This window comes from Taeniopygia guttata, chromosome 24, assembly GCF_048771995.1.
Source record: "Taeniopygia guttata chromosome 24, bTaeGut7.mat, whole genome shotgun sequence".
NCBI lineage: Eukaryota > Metazoa > Chordata > Aves > Passeriformes > Estrildidae > Taeniopygia > Taeniopygia guttata.
The window spans coordinates 4,423,676-4,450,595 of NC_133049.1; the positions used below are offsets into that span (position 1 = coordinate 4,423,676).

Genomic DNA, 26,920 nt, shown 5'->3' on the forward strand with positions numbered 1-26,920 from the left:
GGTTTGGGGTCCCAGGGAGAAAAGAGAACTCACAGTTGGTTCGTAATGCCTGTGGTCACAGAGGAGGTGACAAAATCAACCCTAAATATTGAAATTTGGGGCTGGGTATCCTCAGGGGACGCTGGGTGCTGCAGGTGAAGCGTAAATTTTAAAGAATTTAGAGATTTTAGAGGAGCTAAGACTTTAGTTAGAAATAAGCCTTACTAGAGTTAATTAAAATAAATGAGTAGGCCTTGATGAAGTTAGGAGTAAGTAGTTAACTGATAATTGATTACTCGTCAGCACAATGTTGAGTTAGCTGGGTTTATAATGAAGAATATAAAAACTGACCAAGAGCTTTTAGGACCATAAGACACTTGTGGGCCTCCTCTGTTCTGAAACCAGCTGAAGACAAGGAATGGGAGTTCTACCAAGAGTTCATTTGTCAGATTGGCATTGAAAAGGTAGAAAGGTCAGAAGGAGGAAGACTTCATTGACTTCCTCATTTTGGGACCCCTCCCCATGAAAGGGACACCGACCCTTTTCAAGGAGCAAACCACGCATGCTGAATGGCTTTTGGAGTGATCAGCATAGGAAGGGAGGAATGGGATGTACCAAAATGATGAATATGTATTTGTATTTTGGGTATTCAATACTTGTATGGATAAAAGGGCTCTGTAATCACCTGGAAGCTGCGGTGTGGATTTGGGAGCGATCCCACACAGAATAAACACACACTTTGTAACTTTAAACTGTTAGAGAGTTTTTGTCCGTCACATTTGGATATCAGTACTAGATCAATATCCATATTTTTAATAAATAACAGGGGTGACGAGCTGGCTGTGGCAGAGGTTGGTGAGAAGCTCAGAAGGTTCCAGGTGGCTCAGTCCGGGTTTCCAGGGGTAAATCCAGGTGCTTTGGGATGGAGCTCCCATCCCTCCTGCTCCTCCGAGGCCAAATCCCAAAAACTCCGGTACAAACATCTGGAAATGGCATTTTCCTGCGGCCTTCCCACCGTTACACATCGCTCTCCCTTCCACACGGAAACCTTTCCTCAGTTCTTGCCGTGCTTTTGTCACCCGAATCCTTCTCTGGCATTGCTGCATTCTTCTCTGGGGGTTCCACAGCTCCTTCTGTTACATACTGCATGCTGGATTTGGGATTTCCAGCTAAAACACAACAAATATTTATGATTTTATCATTTATTATTTATTAATTGCTATTTGTTATTAATTCTTTGTTATTATTTATTATTTGAGATTTGCTATTTATTATTGAAAGCCTATTGTTTATTATTTATTGTTTCTTATTTATAGCTGCCACCTGCTCTGGCCAGTCAGCAGCAATTAAATAAAACAAGAATTATTAATTACTGTTAAATATTATAATATTAATGAAATATTATAATGATATATAATATTATAATGATAATAACATTGTAATATATTATATTAATGATTAAATAGTGTTAATTATTATATAATGTTAATGACTATATAATGTTAATGTTAATTATATATTAATGATTCTATACAATATTATATTATATTATATTATATTATATTATATTATATTATATTATATTACATTACATTACATTACATTACATTACATTACATTATATTATATTATATTATATTATATTATATTATATTATATTATATTATATTATATTATTAATATTTATTAGAATTGAATAAACCAATAATTAATTATTATTTAAGCCAATAACACAGTTACAGAAATATGTTAGTTAAAGCTTTTTACCTTGTCCATTCTTCTCATGGCCTGCACTGTCTTCGTTAGATCTGGATTTATAACTCTCCAGTGTCTGCTCTGAAACATCATTTTCTGTAGGGAAAAAAAGCCACAAACATTAATTTAAATAATTAAATAATTACATTTTCTGTGGAAAATTCCAGAAAAACTTATTTAAGTAATTAAATTATTAAATATTCAGTGGAAAAACCCACAAAAATTCATTTAAGTAATTAAATTATTAAATTTGCTGTGGAAAAATCCAGAAAAATTAATTTAAATAATCAAATTACATTTGCTGTGGAAGAAGTCCGAAAAATTAATTTAAATAATTAAATTATTGAATTTGCTGTGGAAAAACCCACAAAAAATTAAATTAAATTATTAAACAATTACAATTTAATTAAATGAAACAAATAAAATCAAGTAACTGAAAAATAGAAAGAAACTTTACATTTAAAAATATATTTATAATATTTAAATATATCTGAATTTCATCCCTCACCTCTCTTCCATGCGCCGTGGGCTTTCCTCAGCTTCAGCAGGAACAGCAGCACCACGAGCAGCAGTGCAGCCACCAGTGCAGCCACCAGTGCAGGCAGCAGCAGCCTGCCCTGCGTCCTCAGCACTCCTGGGGACTGGGGATCTGCAACACAGGGGTGGGTGTATAATTATATAGAATATCGTATAGAATAATGATTTGTTGGTAAATGTCCTGGGAATTCAAACAGCAATGGTTTCACCCCATGGATATGGTGGGAGAGCAGAATTCACCCAATGAATTGTGAAGAATTCACCTTAATGAATGCAAATAAAGAAGTTTTGAACTTCATTTTTAGGATACAATATAGCTAATGATATATCATGTATTATATAATGATATATAATATCAGATATAATAATAAGAACATATAATTTGCTGTTAAATATCCTGGGAATTCAAACAAGAATGGTTTCACCCCAATAGATATGATGGGAAAGTGGAATTCACCCAATGGATTGTGAAGAATTCACCTTAATGACTTCATTACATTTTGAACTTCATTTTTAGGGTATACTAAGTTAATGACATATACTATATTATATAATGATATAGAGCACCTATAATAATAAGACTATAGGATTTGCTGATAAATGTCCTGGGAATTCAAACAGGAATGGTTTCACCCCCATGGATATGGTGGGAGAGCAGAATTCACCCAATGAATTGTGAATTCACTCAAAACGGAATGAATTCAATATTTACATTCATGAAGGTGAATTCTTCATTCAAAACGGAATGAATTCATTATTTAAATTCATTAAGGTGAATTCTTCATTCAAAACGGAATGAATTCATTATTTACATTCATGAAGGTGAATTCTTTATTCAAAACACAATGAATTCATTATTTACATTCATGAAGGTGAATTCTTCACAATTCATTGGGTGAATTCTGCTCTCCCACCATATCCATGGGGGTGAAACCATTCCTGTTTGAATTCCCAGAAATCCCCAGGACATTTAACAGCATATTATTAGTAGTATTAGCATTATAGATGACATATCATTATATAATATATGTCATTAACTATATTATATCCTAAACTGAAGTTGGATGCGATGATCCTGAAGGTCTCTTCCAGCCTGGTGATTTTGTGATTCTCTAAATTCTGCGAATTGCTGTTGCACAGTGCCATCTAGTGCAGCCCATCTGGAGCATCCCGCCCTGCTCCCGTCCTTCTTCTCCAAGGAGGGAGATTTTGGCTGGGAAAAGGAGGGAACAAGCAGGAAAAGCTGTGCTCGTGTCCCCCTCTCCTCTGGCAGGTGGGATGGAACGCCACGCCCAGCAGCATTTCTGTAATCCTGATTTCAGCTTTGACAAATTTAGGAGACTGAGAACAAACTCACCGTTAGATGTGAGGTCTGTGAGGTCTGGCTGGGCTGGCGGCGGTGCTGGGCTGGGAACTGCTGGATTCTCTGGGGATGCAGGAGAGTTGGAAACTCCAGGATCATCTGGGGATGCAGAGGGGCTGGGAACTGCTGGATCCTCTGGGGATGCAGGAGAGTTGGAAACTTCTGGATTCTCTGGGAATGGAAAAGGGCTGGAAACTTCTGAATTCTCTGGGGATGGAAAAGGGCTGATAACATCTGGATTCTCTGTGGATGCAGAAGGGCTGGAAACTTCTGGATCTATTTGGGATGGAAAAGGGCTGGAAACTTCTGAATTCTTTGGGGATGAAAAAGGGCTGGAAACATCTGGATTCTCTGGGGATGAAGAAGGGCTGGAAACTTCTGAATTCTTTGGGATTGCAGAAGGGCTGGAAACTTCTGGATCTATTGAGGATGGAAAAAGGCTGGAAACTTCTGAATTCTCTGGGGATGCAGAGTAGCTGGAAACTTCTGGAATATCTGGGGATGCAGAGGGGTTGGAAACTTCTGGATTCTCTGGGGATGCAGAAGGGCTGGTACCTGCTGGTTTCTCTGGAGAACTGGAAATTGCTGGATTCTCTGAAGGGCTGACAACTTCTGCATCCTCTGAAAGTCTGGTTCCTTGTTTGCAGCCTAAAGAAATCCCCCCAAAAAATGACAAAAATCACAAGAGGCTTCGCCACCCAGCAGATCCTTGAGAAACTACCCTGCTCCATGCTCTGGATTGTTTGAGTTTTCTGCCCTGCTCCATGCTCTGAGTTGTTTGAATTTTCTGCCTTGCTCTATGCTCTGGATTTTTTTTGCTTTTCTGCCCTGCTCCATGCTCTGGATTGAGTTTTCTGCCCTGCTCCATGCTCTGGGTTGTTTATTAGCTTTTCTGTCTGATCAAGGGTCTCACTTCCAGTCCCACCCTCAGCTTTCCTGCCCTCAGAATATATTTGCTGCTCTGGAATGAGGAATAAAATGAAACGCTCTGCTGTGGGAAGTTTGGGGCAGGTGCTGCTGCTCAGCTCTGCCACTGAGGAACAGCTCCAAACCCTTTTTTTTTTTTATTTTTGCCCCAGGTTGCTAATTTAAAAGCAGAGCCCACATTTCTCTGTGCATCTGCATCATTTTCACCACCTCAGGGCAGTGAAATGGGAGAGGCAGAGCTGGAGGAGCTGCAGTACCCGTGCTGGGGAGGTCCTGGAGATGGAGAGATGCCACCAGCCTCCGTGCCCCGAGTGCAGGGTGCTGGGTGACACAGCTGGCTGTCACTTTGGGGCTGTAGCTGAGGATCCTCAGGGTGCTCCTTGTGCTCCATTTCTTCCCATCGGCTCCCAGCTGGTGCCTGGTGTCACCTGCAAAAAAAAAACCAAAAAAAGTGTTTTTTTCACCCTGAAACGTCACACTGTAAAATTAAATAACTCACAGAAGCAGGCTAGATATAAAAGGAAAGAAAAAGAACCCCAAGAAAGCCAACTCTATTTTCTGACTCCACTATATATACAATAGTAAAAGTGGCAGTGGATTGGAGGGTGAAATTCTCACCTCTCCAACCACACTGCTCAAACCAACAGTCCATCAATTCTCTCCTCCCACAAAGAAGAATGTAAAACAATCATTATTTACATGAACATGTGTGAGAAAACTCAGCTGAAATATGTAAATATCAGAAGGCATAGGAACTTTTAGAAGAACTTTAAAACTCTCAAAAGAACAGGGCAACATTGAAATCCAGTTTTCCAGCGCTGCTACAGCTCAGCTTTGACTCTTCCCTTGACTTTTCCAGCTGCTGGAATTCACCACCAGGAATCCCTGCCTTGCCACAAGGAATTAGGGGAGTCTGGTGGGATTCCCAGCATTACTGATAACCTCATTTCTCCAGGTAACGTTGATGATAAGGAAAAATAAAGTCGTGTTTGGTGTGAGCAGAGATGTGTTTGAGCAGCCCTGGAGGAGGGGGAGGCGATTCAGATGTTTGCCTGAAGGACACAAATATTTCTGTTCAGAATACAGAGCTTTTGATGCTCCCCTTGCTCTGTTACCCTTAAATGAAAAAAATCCCCCATTTCCAAACGAACCTTTCCACATCAGCATCTCTCAACGCTCTCTTCCATCCCCAGCAGAGCCAGGTAAGAGCTCCAAAAGGATTTCAGAAATCATCTTTGTCAGCAGCAGCTCAAGGGTTACAGCTGGTTTGCCCCTGCTGAGCCCTGCTGTTGTCAGTAATTAAGATTTATTAGCTATTTTCTGATTAGTGTAAATATTTGCAGGAAGTGATTAAAGCCGGGAGTGGAAGGGGGAGGAAGGAGAGTTACTCCAAGCCTTCAAAAAAATTGGAGAAAAACACAGAAATTGGAGAAATAGTGGATTAAGGCAATGATTTCTTATCTTTCAAACAATTAAACTTGTGTCTCCCACCCCTTCATGCAAACGTGAAGAGAAAAACACTGTGAGAGACAGAAATAAAATATCAGGGCGGATATATTGAGGTTTTTATGACTTCCCAGCTGGTGATCCCAGGCCCTCACACACAGCCCAGCTCTTCCCAAACACAGGCAGGATTTAAAAACCTGCTTTTCCACCATGCACTGCTCTAAAACACATTTTTTTTTTCCCATTGCAAACTCCCAGGTTTTATCTGCCAACACGATTTATTCTTATTATTAACTCTAACTTCAGTCCAGAAAACACAATTCTCTGCTGTTTTCTAGAGCTCTTATTTAAAAATAAAACCATCTTGGGCCAGGGGAGGTTACAGCTTCAGCTTTAAATATGTTGCTTGATGATGCAAAACACAAGTAAGAGTTTGTTGCTGTGTGAAAGGAAAAAGCCATTTGCATCCCTGAGTGTTTTTCTCACATTCTGATACAGATGTGCACTGGAGCTGAGAAGGCAGTGATTTGTAGAATAATTTTATTTATAGCACTGGTAGAATATGGCAGTTAGTTGTTAAAGGAGAAGAAAGGCAGATGGGGCTTTGAAAATCATGATTTTGGGGTTGGTTTAGCCCAAATAAAGTGGAGTAAGTGGAATTATCCCAAATAAGTGGAATTCAGTGCTGAGGTTCCAGGATTTGGGGTTTATTTTTATCCCAGAGGAATTTAATGCTGAAATTCCAGGATTTTGGGGTTGTTTTATTCCACTGAAATTCAGTGCTGAGGTTCCAGGGGTTTGGGTTTGTTTTATCCCAGTGGAATTTAGTGCTGAGATTCCAGGATTTTGGGGTTATTTTGTTCCACTGAAATTTGGTGCTGAAATTCCAAGATTCTGGGTTCATTTAATCACTGTAGAATTTATGGGGTTTTGAAATTCCAAGGGTTTGGGTTTATTTTATTCCACTGGAATTTAGTACTGAAATTCCAAAGGGTTTGGTTCATTTTATCTCAGTGGAATTCAATGCTGAAATTCCAGGGGGTTGGGTTCATTTTATCCCAGTGGAATTCAGTGCTGAGGTTCCGAGATTCTGGGTTTATTTTATCCCTGTGGAATGCAGTGCTGAAATTCCAGGTTTTATTCCACTGAAATTCAGAGCTGAAATTCCAAGGGGTTTGGTTCATTTTATCCCAGTGGAATTCAGTGCTGAAATTCCAGCATTTTGGGGTTATTTTACCCCACTGGAATTTCACGCTGACTGCTCCCCAGACCTGCACCAAGTTGCAGACCCAGCTGATATTTCACCCTCCAGCATCTTTAAACCACCCCAAACTGATAAAACCCAATTTTAATGCCCAAAAAGTCCTGAAGTTCTTACCTGGGAGCTCGATCCCGTTGTCCAGCAGCCAGGAAATCTGGGGCTGGGGTCTGCCCCCATGGGTGTAGCAGGAGACTTTGATGCCTCTTCCTTCATCCTGGGACACTTCCAGCACAGGGTGGGAAGGAGCAGCTGCAGCAGGAAGATTTAGGGTCAGTTTAGGGGCATTTTCTACTCCTTTCCATCAGCATTATTGGAGGGGACTAAACTAAAAGCAAAATGATGGGAAAATTCAGGTGTGGATTTGAGGAGCTGGATCTGCTCTGCTCCTCTGAGGAAAAAAATAAAACAGGTGAGGGAACTTACCCAAAATCTCAACATTCTGGCTCTTGCTTTGGACGTGCCCCCTGTAGTAGAAGCAGCTGTAAATCCCTGCATCCTGCACTGTCAGGTTGGACAGCTGGATGGATAATTCATCCTTGGAATAACGGAGAAGTTTGTACCTCTGGTCTCTTAGAACTGCGAGGAACAGAAAAGCAAGCACACCACGGGGGTTGGTTCAGCAGAGGAAGTCAAAGCATGAGGAGAGTTTTTATTTTATGGCATTTAAAAATTTCAATTTTTAAGTGAAAGCATCTCCTACTTATTGCAAATGCAGGTGAACCCAATGGGAAGAAATTACAATGTCTGACTCAATTCAGAAGGCTGAATTATTTCTGTATTATAACTATGCTAAAATACATTAATATACTATATAAAAGGAGAATATTAAAACTACATACTACTTTCTCTGACTTTATTTCTCACTCTCTCACAACTCGTGCCCCTCTCTGAGAGCCCAGCCCCAGGTGGGTTGGATTGGCCACCAGCTCAAACAATCCTCACCAGAATCCAACCAAGCAACACCCCAGGGAAACAATTCTCCACACACATTCCACATGGGAAAAACAAGGAGCAGAAATAGAAATTGTTTTCTCTTTCATTTCTCTCTGTGCACCTCTATGAAAAATCCTGAGAGGGAGAGAAATGTGCTTGCCATACCTACTCTCCTTTCTCTCTCTTGACTTTTTAATCTTTAATTCTTTCCTCCATAATCTACAGGAGCCCTCAGGGTCAGCCCAACAAGTTCATGAACTTTTCCCACAATTGCAGCACAGAAAATGCAACTTTCTGCCCTTAAATTGAACTGAAACTGGGGCTTTGTACAATCATCATGGGGAAAGAGACCTCAAAACTTCTCTTTTTATCTTCATATTTTTTTTTTTTAGCTGAGGTTTTGACAAAATACTGAGCTGGAAGGAAATCCCAGCAATTTGGGTGAATCCCAGTCATTCTTATAATCAAAACTGAAAGGATTTGACAAGGAATGCTGAATAGCTGCAGAGGGGAAGGCCAAGGCACTCCTCGTCCTGCATTTGGACCAAGAGGAGGAGAGAGAAGGATGGAGAGATGGGAGAGGGGAAAGCAGAAATGGCAACTTTGGCTTGGCCAGCACATTTCAAAATCATTGCTATTTCCCCAAAATCTCCTCCTGCTGCACTGCACGGAATTCCTGTGAGTGAGAGAGTGTCAGGGCTGTCAGGAACGTCCCCTCCTGTCCTCAGAGCCAGGAGTGGGTCCTGTGCTGACCTCTGGGTGCTCCTGAGAGCTCCATCCCCTCAGGAAATGATCCACCAGCACTGCCAGGAAGGGGCTGCAGCTCAAACCCCCCCCAGGGTTTGAATCATCAATTGAATCATCAATACCTCAGATTCTGACAGGGAAAACCGAGCAGCAGAGATAAAGATTGTTTCCTCTTCTTCTCCCTGTGCTTCTCCTGAGAGACAGAATTCTGTCTGTCTGTCCAGAAAATGTGAATTTTACAGCAGCAGGGACAGCTCAGAGTCCCCAGCCCTGGTGGGAAGTGCCACCACGCTGGAGTTTCACACTTACCCTGGTGGGTGTTGAGGAAAATGGTGAAACCCTGAGGGTTTGACCACTGCAGGGTGAAGTTGTTGTTGCCGGGGGTGCTGAAGTTGCAGTGAAGATTTAGGTTTTCTCCTTCCTTCAGAGTCACAGAGCCGCTGGCAGCCCCTGGAAACTCCCCTGCCACGCACCAGGGGGAAAAAACAAGTGGGAAATTGTGACACAAAGCAAAGCAGTGATATTTTGAATAGAGAAATGTGTTAATTTTCCTTTTTTGCAATGGTTTTGGAATATTTATACATTGCCAGTGTGATTGTAGAGATAGAAATAAATTGTCATTGGACAGGCCATCACAGGCACTGTGTGACAAAGGTTTGGGATCTTCACCTGCCAGCACAACCTGATTTAAATTATTAACCAGTTTTAGTTCTTAGCCAAGAAAATATTTCATTATTAGAAAGTATTTCAATAGAGAACTGAAGCAGACTCATTTCATGCATTCCCTGTATTTAAACATAAACATTTAATTTTCACAGGCACCGTGTGACAAAGGTTTGGGATCTTCACCCGCCAGCACAACCTGATTTAAATTATTACCCAGTTTTAGTTCTTAGCCAGGAAAATAGTTCCTTATTAGAAAGTACTTCATTATTTTTATTATTAGTTCAATAAAGTACTGAAGCAGACTCATTTCATGCACTCCCTGTATTTAAACACAAACATTAAATTTTCACTGATTCTATTATTATAACTAAATAATATTTAAGGTCCCTTCCAACCCAAACCATTTTCTGATTTTATGTCCCATTCTGGAGCTGTTGAACCTGATTTGCTCAGTGTGTGACTGAGCAGAGAATGATTTCCCAGCACCTCTAAAAATGAGGCTTTTTAAACTCAGAAATGAAACTTGTTTTGAAAAAAAAAAAGAAAAAACCAAAACCCAAACCTGGCTTGGTTACTAAAATTAAATTTCACTCTCTCTTCTCTCAGCTCATTTCACAGGTGGGCCGAAAAATAAATTTTTTCTCTCCAGCCAGATAAAACACTTGGTGGAAGTATTTGATGACCTGGAATGAATTGTCTTCTCCAAAAACCATGCCCTGGAGAATGCTAACATTGGTGCCTGGCTTGGAATTAAGTAAATTGGCAGCAGGAGAGTTTTGCTTTCACTCCTGTTTTGTGTGTTTTGATTTGATTTTCCACGTGGCAGTCGGCTGCCAGTTCCCACTGCAGTTTGGGGAAACGAATCTTTCTGGGGAAGATTTTTGGGGAATCTTTTTTGGGGAAGATTTTCACATTTTTAAAAATTCTAAATCGCTCAGAAATGATGGTGTTTTTTGGTTTTTTTTGTCGGGAATTTTGCTGGAGCTGATTTTGGTACCTCTAGAATCAGCCTTGTCTCCCTGTAGGGCAGCAGCTGCCCATGGGGATTGTGGCTGTGCCCGTCCCCGAGAGGAGCTGTGAGCTGAGAGTTGTTCAGAGACACCTGGGGGTTGTGTGTGGTTTTCCACAGCCCCCTCGGGTATTTCTGTCCCCGTGATGGTTTCCTGTCACACCAGCAGCGTGGGGTCTGGCAGGTCACACCTTTGGGGTGACTGTGGCGAGGCTGAGCAAGAACAGCTTGGGGGTGTCGCTTGCCTTTCCAACCTGGGGCAGAAAGGAAATTTCCATGGGAGACCACTGGAAAATGGGTTTTATTCAGAGCATGACTCACAGGGCTGTGCTCTGCAGCCACTGCGGCCACCAACGGTGGCACATGTCCCCATGGCAGCTCCAGGTGGGGTGGCTTTTGTCCCATGTGGATCCCAGCTGGAAAAGCCACTCTGCCATCAAGTGACAGGCAAGAAAGGGCAGCAATGTGCTGCTGGAATTGCAGGATGCACTGAGCAGAGTGGTTCTACTCTGCTTGCTATTCTTGGAGCCCCCAGGAAGTGACTGAGAGCTCCTTGCACTGAGACTTGCACTGAGAGCACAGTGCAGAGCTCTGGGTGAGCCTGTAACCCACAGCCACTCCAATTATTGAGTTTTTTTGGTGCAGAGCTCTCTGTGAGCCTGTAACCCACAGCCAAGCAATTTATTGAGTTATTTTGGTGCAGAGCTCTCTGTGAGCCTGTAACCCACAGCCACTCAATTCAATTATTGAGCTTTTTTGGCGCAGAGCTGTGTGTGAGCCTGTAACCCACAGCCAAGCAATTTATTGAGCTTTTTTGGTGCAGAGCTGTCTGTGAGAATGTAACTCACAGCCACTCCAATTAATGAGTTTGGTGTAGACTTATCTGTGAGATTGTAACTCACAGAGCCACTCCATTTAATGATTTTGGTGCAGTTAGCTGTGAGATTGTTACCCACTGCCATGCCATTAAATGAGTTTTTGGACAGACTTATTGTAAGATTGTAACTACAGCCACCCCATTTAATGAGATTTGTTGCAGTTATCTGTGAGATTGTACCACACAGCCACCCCTTTTAATAAGCTTGGTGCAGTTTATCTGTGATATTGTAACCACAGCCACCCCATTTAATGAGTTATGGTCCGAAGCTATCTGTGAGCCTATAACCCACAGAGCCACCCCATTTAATGATTTTGGTGCAGAGTTATTTGTGAGATTGCAAGCCACAGCGCCACCCAATTTAATGAGTTTTGATGCAGTTATTTGTGATACTGTAACCACAGCCACCCCATTTAATGAGTATTGATGCAGTTATTTGTGATATTGTAACCACAGCCACCCTATTTAATGAGTTTTGGTGCAGTAATCTGTGAGCCTATAACCAAGAATCATCCTGTTTAAGGCAGCAGCTAAAAATTCATTCTGCAGGAGTCTGGGGCAAGACGGGGAAGAGGGGCTGTCCTGAGAATTACCAAATTGTCAGTGACAGCCCTGCAGGGGTTCCTGTTCCAGGAGGGAGAGGGAATATTGCTGCAGGGCCTGGATCATGCAAAGGTCAGGAGTGAAGCCTGCAGGGATCCTGTCATGGATTGCTGGTCCTTCCTCCCCTGCATCCTCTTAGATCCTTCTTGGATCCTCCCTTAGATCCTTCTTGGATCCTCTGTTGGCACAGCCAGACATGAACCTGTCACACTCCTGTGCCCCAAAGACAAAGCAGATCCGAATAAACTGGTCCTCTGGCAGGAGTGAGGAGTTCGAGCATCTGAAATGCTTTTTTTTTCTTTTTTCAAAGGACTTTGCAAGTTCTCCCTAAATTTTTCTGACCCGGGCAAAGCATCCTTTTGGATCCTCCCCCAAATTTAAGGCAGAATCTTCTGACACCCTGATGCTTTGTCACCTCAAGGAGTAACTCGGTCTCAGTGATCCGGGGTTTAGTGACTGACTCCTAATGGGGTGACAAAGTCGGGAATGGGGTGACACTATGGTTTTGTCACCCAGACACCACCAGCACACCCCGTGCCCGGCGTGCCGGAGCTCTGGGAATGGGAAGGAGAGCTGGGATGAGATAACCCCGGGCTTACCTGGCAGCAGGAGCAGCGACGCGGCGAGCAGCACCCCGGGCACGGCCATGCTGAGCTGGGCTGGGCTGGGCTGGGCTGAACTGGGATGAACTGGGCTGGGATGAGCTGAGCTGGGCTGGGCTGGGATGAGCTGAGCTGGGCTGGGATGAGCTGAGCTGGGCTGGGATGAGCTGGGCTGGGCTGAACTGGGCTGGGATGAGCTGAGCTGGGATGAGCTGAGCTGGGTTTAGCTGGGTTTAGCTGGGCTGGGCTGGGCTGGGCTGGGCTGGGCTGGGATGAGCTGGGCTGGGATGAGCTGGGTTTAGCTGGGCTGGGCTGGGCTGAGCTGGGCTGAGCTGAGCTGGGTTTAGCTGGGCTGAGCTGGGATGAGCTGATCTGAGCTGGGCTGAGCTGAGCTGGTCTAGGATGAGCTGAGCTGGGCTGGGATGAGCTGGGTTTAGCTGGGCTGAGCTGGGTTGGGCTGAGCTGGGATGAGCTGGTCTGAGCTGATCTGGTCTAAGATGAGCTGAGCTGGGCTGGGCTGAGCTGAGCTGGTCTAGGATGAGCTGAGCTGGGCTGAGCTGGGCTGGGCTGAGCTGGGCTGGGTTTAGCTGGGCTGAGCTGGGCTCGGCTTCCTCCCTCTGCAGGGCTGCCGCTGCCAGCGCTCCCTTTTCAGCACCTTTCCGTGACTTCACCGCCCCGGGTCCCTGTCCCCACCCCGGGTCCATGTCCCCACCCCGGGTTTCCTCTGATGCTGAGCCAGCGGTGACCTCCGGGTCCCGGAGAAATGCGGGTTTGGGGTCACCCTGCTGCTGGGATGGCATTGCCCAGGGTCGGGGAGGCAGCACTTGGATGTGGCAAGGCTGCTGAAAAACCCATTTTAAATAATTGGATTAAAAAATGTCACTCGTGGATGTGGCAATGCTGCTTAAAAATCCATTTAAAATCCTTGGATTAAAAAATGTTACTCGTGGATGTGGCAATGCTGCTTCAAACCCCATTTAAAAATCCTTGGATTAAAAAAAAGTCACTCGTGGATGTGGCAAGGCTGTTGAAAACGCATTTTAAATGCCTGGATTATAAAAATGTCACTCGTGGATGTGGCAAGGCTGCTTGAAAACCAATTTTAAATGCTTGGATTATAAAAATGTCACTCGTGGATGTGGCAAGGCTGCTTGAAAATCTATTTTAAATGCTTGGATTAAAAAATGTCACTCGTGGATGCATGTGGCAAGCCTGTTTGAAATTCTATTTTAAATCCTGGAATTAAAAAATGTCACTCATGGATGTGGCAAGTCTGCTTGAAAACCCATTTAAAGTCCTTGGATTAAAAAATGTCACTCGTGGATGTGGCAAGGCTGCTTGAAAATCTATTTTAAGTGCTCAAAATTTGGTGTGGACAACTATTACAGTCAAAATAAACTGAATTTAATACGATAATTCTGGTTTAAAACCTGTGTGTGGTTGAGTGAAGTGGACAAAATTAATTATAAACACATTGTGTGTTTTATTCCTGATTTATTAGGACCAGTTTCTATGAAACTTAGTGCAGGGAGGTGCCTCGCTCAGTGGATATTTGGTTAATAAAAGTTGTGGCTTCTGTGTTCATCATCACAAATCAATTTGACTGGAAAACAGAGCTACAGGTCATGAATTTAACGCAACTGGGGTGAAAGATAAAAAAAAATAAAAATCCAGATTAAGACCCGTTGGAAAAATAAGTTTGGGTTGAAAATGTGGCTTCAGTTCCACACATCCAAACCTGAGAGTGAAATAATTCAGGGAAAAACTGAATTCAGAGGGAAAACCCCATCCCTGAGCCGGGAGAATTTTTGTGCCATCTGCTGTCGAGTGAATGAATTTCAGCCTGAGAAAAAAGAAAAAACGCAGCTCAAAATCCCACCACGTTCCCTCCGGAGGAAATCTGAAATAGGAAGGGTGCTTGGCATCTTTATTAAATCACCTACGAGATATTTCTGTCTGATTTCTGAGAATTCCATTTAATGTGAGAAGCAAATTAAAATGCAGTGGTTGTTTTAACAGTTGTTAGCACTCAGAACTGAGGTTAAAAACAACCACCCACCCCCAAAATAAAAAAATACAGATGTCACAGGTAATTACAGCTATTTTTGGCAATACAATGATTCGAGTTTTTAAACAGCAAAACTTTTTTTTTTTTCTCAAATAAATATAATCTGCTTACACTAAATTTAAAAAAAACAAAAAACAAAAAACAATAATAAACAGAATGATACAACAGGTTGAAAATGAAACAAAACAAAATAAAAGGAGCTGTTGGTAACATCAAGTCTGAAGAGATGCCAGGAGAGAAAGTTCAGAAAATCCATTTTAATGGGCAGTAATAAAGGAACTGGCTGAGTATTTTGTGTTGTGGGTCATGAAGATTCCCCTGGGGATGAATTTGAGGAAGTGGGGAGCAGCAAGAAGTGATTTCGAGCCTTTGCAGCCAACCTGTTCATTAACAGCCGCTGTTAATTGCATTTCTTCTGTTCAGTGACACCTCTGCTCCCCCATCCCTCTTACCTGAGACTTCCAAATAATTTTTTCTCCAAAGAAACGAAGCCAAACCACAAAGCAAAGCCATTATTTGGGGATAAAAATTACTGCTGTCATTAAATTCACCCAGAATTTCACAGCAGAAGGAGCCAACTCCTGCCTGAAACTGCTCAGTGGGGGTGAAAAGGGAAATACCAATTTTTACTGAAATCATCACGGTCTGGATCCTCATTTTGCATAAAGAAGCAAAGCTCTGCTGATTCCAGTGTAATGTCAGTTTAATTCTTGTTTTTTCCTAAGCCATACATTGTAAATTGTGAGGATTAACCATTTCTTCTTGGCAGGTTTGCAGCTTTTTTTCCTTCATTGTGGGAAGAAGGAAAAACCTGGGAAGTGCTGTTGGAATAAAACTTGGGATCTGATGCAGCTCACAGGGAAGGGAAAGATTTTGGAGAGCTCAAGTTTGATGTTCTGGGACAAACCACTGGAGTGACATTAAATCCACATTAATGAGCAGCAACAGGGTGAAAGTGAAGCAGCAATTCTTTTGTCTTCTTAACCTCTCAATTAAATTAAAAGGAACAACACTTTTTTCTCTTTTTTTTTTTTCCCCCCAAAAAGCTTTTTCACACCAGACTTCTTAACACAAAACCCCCAGGAAAACTCAAAATGCTGAAGAAAATAAGATTTTTTTCTCCCAGTGATTCTTGACACCTAATTCGAGACAAGACTACAATTGTCAAAATATTTCCCAAACATCCAAAAATATATATATATTTTTAAAGAAAACTATTTTAACATCTACCTCCTCAACTAGAACATTTTTTCTCTATTACTACATCAAAGAGCAGCTAACACCACTCCAATTGTGCATCCAGCTTTTGCTCCTTCTCTGTTTCATGCTCCTAAAGAAACTCCTTTTAATGTCACTCAACTCCAGCAGCATCTGAGCAATAAATATTAGAACACAACAATATTTCTTGCCCCAATTTACACCTTGCTGGCATGAAACAAAAAAAATCTGGAGAATTCAAATGCCACAGCAACCAAATTTTTGTGAGTGTGTGTGATTGTCAAGTATTTAATTTACATTTCTTTTTTTTTTTTTTTTTGCATGGAGGAAAACAAGAAATGCTCTTCAGAATATCTGTAGACAGCCAAAAATAGTTTAAATGACAATTAAAAATGAACCTGACAGCGATAAAACCACACAGGACCGGGTTGGTTTTTTCCCCTGCCCTGTCCTAAATTTTCTCCCTGACTTTTTTCAGTTCCATCCCTGCTGTAATAAAGCACTTATGAGTGGCCTAAGGTGTGTTACACAGTCCTAAAGGTAGAAATAATGGAATATTCCTATGGATTGTGGGAATAGCCGGGCTGTTGGCCGTGAAATCGAGCCCCAAGCTGAGCTCAGCCCCTCGGGGTTTGCTCCATCCCAATTATTTCTCCTTTTTTGGGAAGCTGGAATTGCACTTTGTCACTCCCTGCTCGATGTGGCAACTTGGGGGGAGCTGCCAACAGCCCTGCCCAAGGGGAAAATCCACCAAAACACCCCGAGAACTCGATTTTTATTTGATAATAAACACCAAATCTGTGCCTTTCACCCATTTCAAACGCTTCAGCAGAGGCAGAGCTGGGCAGGGGTGGCAGAAATCTCTCCTGGAACACCCCAGCGTGCCTTGGATGCTGCTTTTTGTTTCGTTCTTGTGTGGTTTTCACACTTTTGGAAATTATTTTGCACTTGTTGCCCAGAGAAAACCTGCACTGCTGAAGTGCCTGCAGCAATTTTTTGACCAAAGCTCATAATTTTAGATTATTCTATCACCAAAAAAAAAAAAAATCTATAATTTACTGATACTTATCACCAAATAATTGATGATTTATCACCAAAGCTGATAATTTTTGATAATTCTAATGCTAAAAACCGCTGCTCTGCTGCCAGTTTATGTTATAAATACCCACTGTGGTGTATTTTGTTTTTTAGCATCCTGCAGGCTCTGGCACCAATAGGATCCCCCCTGTGATCCCAAACTCCTTGGGTAGAGATGGAAACCCTCCTCTTCCACTTTCCCCCAATCCCAACCCTTCCCTCCCTGGATAAATCCATGAAATGTTGTTCCTAAATTGAAATGTGCTGGGTTTTTGAGCTGCTTTGTCTTTATGACAGGTGGCACATGGGAATTAAGGGTGAGGAAGGAAAGGATTGAGAATTCCAGCTGAATTCCAGCAGTTTTTTATCCATCCCAGCCTTCCTGATCTCACAATCTCACCAGAGCTGCCAAAGGGACACACAGACACTCCTGGTGAATAGCCAGCACAAAAATCCCAGTATAAAGGGAAAAAAAACCCCTTTTCCAAAGCCTCCTGAAGGGAATTTAAACAGCACAAACCTTTTAGTTTGGGCACACAGGTGGATTTCAATGACCAAACCCAAATCTGAACTTCCTAAATCCCTCAGGTTTGGTTGGAAAAGGCTTTTTTTATCTCTACTTCAAAAAAATTCCTCCCAGCTTTCGCTGTGCTGACATTCGATGCTCAAACTTCACCTGCAACTGATGTGATATTTGGAATTTTCCTCTGATCCAGGATTTTCCTTCATGTCAGCCAATCTCTGCACAATATCCAGCACATTTTGGGCACTCCCATCTCCACGCTCAGAGGACAGGAATCACCTGGTGCAGCTGCAGAGCCAGCGCTGGACTCGTTTCCAGCCTTGGGGCAGGAAATCAAATAATTCCATTTTTTTCTGGAAGGTGCTGAGGGTTTGGGGCTGGGAGAGGAGCAAGCACGAGGTGCTGAACAAGGCTGCAGACACTTGGCAAAAACAGCAGTGAGAAAACAACCCCAGCATCCTGCCTGGCACAGGGCTCCTGCTGCAGGAGCAGTGAAAGTGTCACCAGAGCTCCTTCAAGGTGAGGAAACCAACCCCCAGCTGTGCAAGAGCCTCAAGCCGTATTTTAATTTTTTTTTTCCTCCTCAAATCAGCCCATTTTGGTGTAAAAATGAGACTTTTCGCAGGGCTGTGGCTGTGTGAGATGTGCTTGGAGCGAGCCACGGGAGAGATGAGGAGGGGGTTTGTCCTGCTGGCAATAAAAGACGAGGAAGAAGAGAATTCTCCAGCGCTGGGAGAGGCTCTCCCTATTCCTGCAGCAGGGTTTCTCTCCAGTTAAAGCCTCCAGTTGGTCCATGTGTGAGAGGGAGGATGGGAGGGTCTGTGAGCTGCCAAACACCAGTGTCCCCCAGTTCTTCGCAGGAGCAAAAGCCCAGGTAGGGAATCTGTGAGGAAGAGAGATGGGAATTAAGGCAAAAAACACAGGTTGAGCTGGGTAATGCCAAGGGGTGAAGCCCTGCTGTGCTCCTCCAGGATTTCACCCTGATTTTTCCTGTCTTTCCCTCTCCCAAAGGCCATTTTCAGGTGGTGATTGACAGACTGCCTGTGCAAAACACTGGGGAAAAAAAACAGATTATACCCTTGGAATGTGGGTTTAAAAATGTAGTTTTGAATGGACTGTAGTTTTAAGAATATAGTTATGAATGGAAAGTAGTTTTAAGAAGGTAGTTTTAAATGGAAAGTAGTTTCAAGAATGTAGTTTTGAATGGAAAGAAGTTTTAAGAATGCAGTTTTGAATGGAATGTAGTTTGAAGAATGTAATTTTGAATGGAAAGTAGTTTCAAGAATGTAGTTTTGAACGGAAATCAGTTTTAGGAATGTAGTTTGAAGAATGTATTTTTAAGAATGTAGTTTTTTAAATGGAATGCAGTTTTTAAATGGAATGCAGGTTTAAATAGGGACCAGCTCCAAGCAAATGTAATCCCAAACCAGCCCAGCTTTGGGGGAAATGTGGATGTTCCTGCAGCTCAGGCGTTCCCAGATGAGCCCTGAATATCCCAGGGAGTCTCTGCAGAGGGCAGGAAAGGAGAGGAAGTAAAAATCCCATTATAACTTCCAGCCTTTTGATGGTTAACATCTCTTTAGATGAGCAGGGCTCAAGTGCTGAAGGGCTTTGGGGCTCCCTGCACAGCCCCTGGTAGCCACAAAGCCCAAAAGAGTCCCTGCAAACCCATCTTAGATGGACATCTGACCCCACAAAGTCCTAAAGAATCCCGGCAAACCCATCTCAGGTGTGCACATCACCCCACAAAGCACCAAACTGCCCCTGAAAACCCATCTCAGATGGACATCTGACCCCACAAATCTCAAAAGAATCTCTGCAAACCCATCTTAGATGGACATCTGACCCCACAAAGCCCTAAAGATTCCCTGCAAACTCATTTCAGGTGGACAGACCCCACAAAACTCAAAAGAGTCTCTGCAAACCCATCTGAAATGGGCACCTGACCCCAGAAAGTACCGAACTGTCCCAGCAATCCCATCTTAGATGGACATCTGACCCCACAAAGCACCAAACTCAGGTGGGCCCCTGACCCCACGCTGTCCCAGCCTCTCAAACCCTTCTCCCTCACCCTCCTGACTCCTGAAATGAGGAACACCCAGAGCAAGCCCTGCTCCAGCAGACTGCAGATTGTTTTTGTGTCTGCAGGGCCAGGGCCCTGCTCGCTGTGGCAGTTACCTTCCGGACCATCTGTACAAAATCCTTGGAGTTCTGAGGTGACAGCCCCTGGAGCTGGCAGGTGCAGGCCTCCAGGGAGGATGCATGAGCCACTATCAGGATGTTATTTCCTGAAATAAAATCAGAAACACAGCCTGAGTGTCTGGGTGTCGAGGTGACCCCAAGAGTGTAAAAGTCCTCCTTTCCCAGCCCGTGCAGCCAAAGGAGTCTGGATGTGCAGGATCAGCTTCTCAAGGTTGTTTATTTTCCCTTCTCTAGAACATTCTTTCTCTGACCTGCTGAGCTCTGTCCAGCAGCTCGGCCATGGCATTCTGTCTGCCCTCAGGGTGGTGTTTGCATTTTATACCAAAAACTACGTGTGCCATGTTTACAATAATGTGCCAATATCTGTCATTTATGTTGGACAGTGTGTCTGTACCTTAAACCAACAGAAAAGTGTCACCAGCACAGCAAGACATGGAGGGCAAGGAGAAGGAGAAGAAGGCCAGGACACACCCAAATCCCTCCATCTTGTCCCCTTGAACCCCATTATAAAAACCCCAAAATTCTAATTTTTCACCCTGTGTTAATCCAACTACCACACTACTCAAACCCTTGTGGTTTGTAATTCCTCATACAAAGTTGGCAGTTTTTTCCACGGGCTAAAATGGAAGCCACAGGTGTTTGTGACTTTGTGCCAAGGTCTGGGGACAGCCAGGGCAGCCAGAGGGATGAGCTGGGCTCCCACACCTGAGGAGGGAGGTAAAGCCAGCTTTAGGGGCTGGAGCCCCAGAACAAGCAACCTTTTAAAACATCTTATCATATAAAACACATCAAACTGTGAATTAAGGGGGAAATGGGATTTGTTAACGCGTTTAGAGCATTTTTCCATTTTCAGGGTAATGATTAACTCACTCCTACTTGGTTTGAAAATGCTTTCTGGAGAAAACAAGAATTCAGCGAGATTTCAGCTGTTTTGGGAAGCAGATGCTTTTTGCCTACGCAAAAATTAATTCCTATTACAACAAACACTTTGATTTCACTTGCTGGCTTTGCACAGTGGCAGCTTTGCATTTCCACTTCCAAGATCCTTTACAAACAATGCCCCACTGTGCTTTTGAATTTTGTGTGCAAACCATTAAAACCAAAAGCTTAGAATGCAGAGACAGGTCAGTGAGATGAAATCAGGAAAAAGACCAGAATTTAGGAATTCTCAGAATGTTGTGGATCAACAATAACAGATAGGGATTAAAAAAAAATTTCAATATTGTGTTTGGAGAATGTTCTACGGTCTTTATGGGAATATATTGTAAATGTAGGTGAACCCAGTGGGAAGAAATGCTGATGTCTGACTCCAGCTCAGAAGGCTGAATGATTTCTTTATTATAACTATACTATAATACATTAATATACTATTTAAAGGAGATATTAAAACTACAAACCTAATTTTTCTAACTGCCATATCTGACTCACTCCCAACTCGTGACCCTCTCTGAGAGCCCAGCCCCAGGTGGGTTGGGTTGGCCACCAGCTCAAACAATCCTCACCAGAATCCAACCAAGCATCACCCCAGATAAACAATTCTCCACACACATTCCACATGGGGAAAACAAGGAGCAGAAATAGAAATTGTTTTCTCTTTCTTCCCTCTGTGCTGCTCTATGAAAAATCCTGAAAGAAGGAAGGATGTCCCTGTGACAGGAATATAAACAGGCATTTAAATAAGTGTCAATATTGTGTTTGGAGAAATGTTCTTTATGGTCTTTAAGAACAGGAAAAAGGTCGTTATGGGAATATAATTTAGAGGAGGAGCTTGGACAGGGGAGAGAAAATGCCCCATTTAATGCTGGGAACATTGTAGGAATGTATTCCCTACAATACATACATTGTATATAATGTATATATTGTAGGGAATGTCAAGCTCTGCCTGGCAGCTGGTGCAGTTAGAAAAGGGCTCCTTATGGATTGTGCCGATATAAAATATATTGCTATGGAAATAATGATTACCATTCACTTAATAGATAATAATTAAATTATAAGACTATAAAATAAAATTATAATATAACAATATAGTAATATAATAATATTGTATATACACAGCAGAAGGCAAATAACTAATTTATTTCCTTGGGAATAAATTCCCATATTCCAGTGGGTCGGGATCCCTAAAATAATTCTGCTATTGAACTTATGGACCTCTCCAATAAAATGAACATATCTGAAATGATGGTTCAGGACTTTCCAATGCTTGTGGGAGAGAGGATGAGTGATTCAGGCGTGGGAAGTCATCCCCAGAGAGGGGAAGATTTCAGGAATATTGGAATTCCTGGAATACTGGAATTGGGCATTGTAAGAGGCCATCTGAAGACCCTCACTCATTTTCCTGCTGCTTGCCACGAGGAGGAAAAACCCCCTGCTGCAGTTCCAGCTTGGAGAAGGCAACAGTGCAGGTGCAGCCACTGCACCGTCACGGCAGCGGTGCCCAACGAGGCCTGGCAAGGGCTTGGCAAAGAGTTGGCAAGGAGTTGGCAACGACCCGGCATGGACCCAGCACAGGGCAGCTGCTGCAATTCCTGCTTCACTCTCCACCTCTAAGCCGAATGAACTGTTGGGGTGACTCTGGTGGTCTCTCACTGCAGACCCTTCATTGGCCTCCTTACCACCGTGACAGACAGAGATCAAGAACCCTCTCCCCAAGGACTGAGACCCCGACCACAGGGAGTGGGGGAAATGGGGGTGTAACCATGATTGACATGACCTGTTCTTCTCCAGGAACTTCAAAGGACTTACTCCTCATTGTGTTCGTCCTGCCTGGATGGTTTTCAGTAGATTCACCCATTCCCCCACAGCAATCTCAACAGACTCTCATTGTTCTGCATGTTCCCCCCGTTTTTTCCCCTCTGTGGACTATAACTGGGTCCCTGAGTTGGGCAGGACTTTGGAGATGCCCCAACACAACAAGATGGATCCCCATGGTCCGTGTCGCTGTCGAGGCAGGATGGGAATGAAGAGACTGACCAGAAGGCTGCTGAGAGTACAACTCCGGTTTATTCAAAATACACTGCTCTTTTATACAGAGCTTCGTGAGGGCCAACTCCATTGGTCCTGAAGTGAAAACAACTCACAGCGTTGGTGCAAAGTGCTTGATGCACAGTGATAGAACTTAACTATAAACAATGTGAATAACAAGAGAGATACAGAATTATTTACATTCTTCTCCAGCTCTTTCCCAGGCTTTTGCCTGGCTAGAAACTCTCAGTTTCTCTCTTTGACTGAATCTGAGACCCACAGGTCCGGACCAGTGATGATCTGGCCTGTGTTGGGAGCTATTCCCATCCCCCTTCTTTTTCTCTCTATCCTTCCTATTTCTTTTCTGACCCCACGATGGCATTTACTGGTTTTGGCCCCTAATAAAGTTGCATTTGTTGCTGATAGTCCCCTGCTGTTTGAGCGCTCACCTTTGCCTTTGCACTCGCTGATGATTTCCTTGGTCACCTGGGAGCTGCGGCTGATGTAGGTGTCGTAGGACTCGGACACCGCCAGCTTGCTGACAGGGATGTGAGGTCTGGGGAAAAGCACACCCGGGAAATGCAACTTTGGGTTTGTAACAAGCCAGAATTTATTTTACGTGTCTGTTTTATATAGCATTATATGTATCTAATTGATATATAAAAATGGAATTAGAATTATATATACAATTGCCAGTGATGTGGGAAATTTGGTTTATAACAACCCATAATTTATTTTATGCATAAATTTGATATATCATTAAAATAATTATAATAAATACAATAATATAAAAATTAGAATAATATATAATATATAATAAAAGTTATATATCTATATTTTTATATAAATATAAATAATAGATAATATATTTTATATATTTCATACATATATTATATATATAATTATGTGTTAATATAATTTATATATAAATATATAAAATTATATAAATTTATATATATATACTTAATATATATTTTTCAATATATAATTTTCAGGTCATATGTATTTATAGATATATATTTATATATCTATATTGATATTCTATATATGTCTATATATATAATATCAACGTATAGTTTTCAGGTCATATATATATATACTTATATATCTATATTGATATTCTATATATGTCTATATATCTATATTGATATTCTATATATGTCTATATATAATATTTATGTCGTTTTCAAGTCGTATATAGAATATATATTTTTAATATAAATATACAAATATATATTCTAGATAGAAAAATATATATTAAAAAATAAAAACATAGAATAATATATAATAAATATACAAATATATTTTATAAAAAATATATGAAAAATATATTAAAAAAATAGAAAAGAGATCTGTGCTGTGTGTACCTGTAGGTTGTATCTACGCTGAGCGTGGCTGCAGCCAGATCCACGGGCGGGATCCAGGCGGGCAGGGAGCTCCCGGACACCCACTTGGTCCACTCGAACAGGCCGGGCTCCACCCGGATCTTCAGCTTGTTCTCCTGCTGCATCCCTGGGAAAAGGAGCAATTGGAAGGGAGAGAACAGCTTGAATGCTTCCATTTGCTTATTGGTAATTTATTGTTTTTCTATGGGAAATTAAGTGTTTATTTCATGTATGCCCTACAATTTATTTGTAAGTAATTAAAAAATTATTACAATAAAAATCAATTAATTATAAATATTAAAAATAATTTAATATATATGGTCCATTGAAACAAGCCTGGCTCCTCCCAGAGTAAAATAAAAAATCCTTAATTATAAAAATCAGAAAGAATTAATTTTATTTCATGTATTCTCTATAATACATACATTGTATGTATGTATTGTAGGAAATGTCAAGCTCTGCCTGGCAGCTGGTGCAGTTAGAAAAGGGCTCCTTATGGTTTGTGCTGATATAAAATATATTGCTATGGAAATAATGATTACCATTCAATTAATAGATAATAATAATTTAATTATAAGACTATAATAATTATAATATTATGAAAATATAGTAATATAATAATATAACAAATATTATATATATATAAATATATTTCTATAGAAAGAATGATTACCATTCATTTAATATATAATAATAATTAATTGAATTGTAAGACTATAATAAAATCATGCTATATGAATAGAAAATAAAATAATATATATGAAATACATACTATATACAATAATATATAATCTAATCTAATCTAATCTAATCTAATCTAATATAATATAATACAATATAATATATACTATAATATAATGTAATATAATACAATGTAATAGGATATATGATATAATATGATATAATGTAATGTAATGTAATATAATGCAATGTCAGGTAATACAGTGTAATGTAATATAATGTAATGTAACATAATATAATGTAATATAGTGTAACATAATATATAATATAATATAATATAATATAATATAATATAATATAATATAATAGTTCAGTAATAAAATTACCAAGAAGGCCCATTCCCCATGCACTTAGTCCATGTTTTTGTCGTGTTTCCTGCAGGAAATGCAGAGCACTGCTCCTCGGGGCCCTTACCTCTCAGGATGTTGTGGGCTGTCTGCACACACCGCAGGGACGGCGAGCTGTAGATGTAGTCCACAATGGTGTTGGTTTCCAGCAAGGCTTCACCTGCAGGAAAGTTCAGCTCCTTGTCAATAAATCTGGGTAAATGGCCCTGCAAGGAGCTGCTGCTCATGGCTCTGGTCAAAAAAAGCAGCCAGAACAATTCCAAAGCTGGTGGGTTTAATTTCATTTCATTTAAAGCGGTAAATCAAATGATTCAACACAACTCAACCCCAGCTGAACTCGTCTGGCTGGATGCTCTGCTAGCAGAAATCAGCATTTCATTTCACTGCTGGGAGACCTCTGCAAACGAGGTAAGGATCACCTCCACTGCCAGGCTTGTTAATGTGTTAATATCAGGGGTTTAATATTCCTGTAGCGGGGTTTTAATATGCCTGTATTGGGGTTTTTAATATTCCTGTATCAGAGTTTTAAACATTTCTCTATCAGGGTTTTTAATATTCCTGTATTGGGGTTTTAAATGTTTCTGTATCAGGGTTTTTAATACTCCTGTATTGGGGTTTTTAACCATTCCTGTATTGGGGTTTTTAATGTTCCTGTACTGGGATTTTAATATTCCTGTATTGGGGTTTTTAATATTCCTGTATGGGGTTTTTAATATTTCTGTATCAGGGTTTTTAATATTCCTGTATCAGGGTTTCAAATATGTCTGTATTGGGGTTTTTTAATGTTCTGGTATCGGGGTTTTAAATATTTCTGTATTGGGGTTTTTTAATGTTCCTGTATCGGGGTTTTAATACTCCTGTATTTGGGTTTTTAAATGTTCCTGTATCAGGGTTTAAAATATTTCTGTATTAGGGTTTTAAATATTTCTGTATTGAGTTTTTAATATTCCTGCATCAGGGTTTTCAACCATTCCTGTATCAGAGTTTTAAATATTCCTGTATCAGGGTTTTTAACCATTCCCATATCAGGGATGTTAAATATTCCTGCAGTTCCAACAGAACCAAAGGAGAGCAGCATCTGCTCAGGCTTGCAGTGAGCAGCAGCCACATTCTCCTCCTGTTCAAAGAGCAAAGGAGTGGCAGCACGGAGGGGACATTCCCCTGACAGTGGCTGTCACCAGGGCAGGCTGGCCTGGAAATGTGTTGAGAGAAGTGGGGACACTGAGGAGAGGGACATCTGCCAGCCTCTGTCACAGGAGCTGCTCTGCACAGGCCTTGGGACATCACGGGAGTTTTGTGGAGGTCACACGGTGCCACCAGAGCTGCAGCCGTGTCCTTGGACCCTTGAATGCCACGCAAAATGTGTCCTCAGACCCCCTCAGTGTCACCAGCAAAGTGTGTCCTCAGACCCTTTTAATGCCACAGCAAAATGTGTCCTCAGACCCCCTCAGTGTCACCAGCAAAATGTGACCTTGGAACCTTCTAATAGCACACAAAATGTGTCCTCAGACCCTGTCAATGTCACCAACAAAATGTGACCTTGGAACCTTCTTATTGCACCAGCAAAGTGTGTCCTCAGACCCTTTTAATGCCACAGCAAAATGTGTCCTCAGACCCCCTCAATGCCACCAGCAAAATGTGACCTTGGAACCTTTTAATGGCACACAAAATGTGTCCTCAGACCCTGTCA

The 26,920-nt window shown here is 41.7% G+C and overlaps 2 protein-coding genes across 2 annotated transcripts in view; both read right to left on the reverse strand.

Annotated features, from left to right (window-relative positions):
* Positions 1 to 549: 549 nt before the first annotated feature.
* Positions 550 to 12,794, reverse strand: CRTAM (cytotoxic and regulatory T cell molecule). The gene is made up of 9 exons (XM_041720976.2): positions 12,703 to 12,794; positions 9,258 to 9,410; positions 7,692 to 7,844; positions 7,386 to 7,517; positions 4,819 to 4,989; positions 3,629 to 4,282; positions 2,243 to 2,383; positions 1,747 to 1,830; positions 550 to 1,148 (listed from the first exon to the last, which is right to left on the reverse strand). Exons 1-9 carry the CDS (start codon positions 12,749 to 12,751, stop codon positions 997 to 999), a joined length of 1,689 nt encoding a protein of 562 aa, XP_041576910.2. The 5' UTR covers positions 12,752 to 12,794; the 3' UTR covers positions 550 to 996.
* Positions 12,795 to 14,654: 1,860 nt separating this feature from the next.
* The window catches only part of UBASH3B (ubiquitin associated and SH3 domain containing B), a 75,083-nt gene continuing 62,817 nt past the window's right edge, over positions 14,655 to 26,920 (reverse strand). Inside the window, exons 10-14 of the mRNA XM_041720873.2 lie at positions 25,298 to 25,390; positions 24,125 to 24,269; positions 23,207 to 23,313; positions 19,770 to 19,879; positions 14,655 to 18,474 (exon numbers count right to left, since the gene is read on the reverse strand). Coding sequence (XP_041576807.1) covers positions 18,337 to 18,474; positions 19,770 to 19,879; positions 23,207 to 23,313; positions 24,125 to 24,269; positions 25,298 to 25,390 — 593 coding nt within the window. The 3' untranslated portion in view covers positions 14,655 to 18,336. The remainder of the gene's footprint in view (positions 18,475 to 19,769; positions 19,880 to 23,206; positions 23,314 to 24,124; positions 24,270 to 25,297; positions 25,391 to 26,920) is intronic.

What these genes read in the sequence shown, in the direction of transcription:
- CRTAM (XM_041720976.2), bottom strand. Translation starts at nt 12,751, where the DNA reads ATGGCCGTGCCCGGGGTGCTGCTCGCCGCGTCGCTGCTCCTGCTGCCA. An exon ending in GTCGCTGCTCCTGCTGCCAG is followed by an intron (nt 9,411 to 12,702) that starts GTAAGCCCGGGG and finishes GGTGCGTGGCAG; the next exon opens with GGGAGTTTCCAGGGGCTGCC. An exon ending in CACAGACCTCACATCTAACG is followed by an intron (nt 2,384 to 3,628) that starts GTGAGTTTGTTC and finishes CCTGTGTTGCAG; the next exon opens with ATCCCCAGTCCCCAGGAGTG.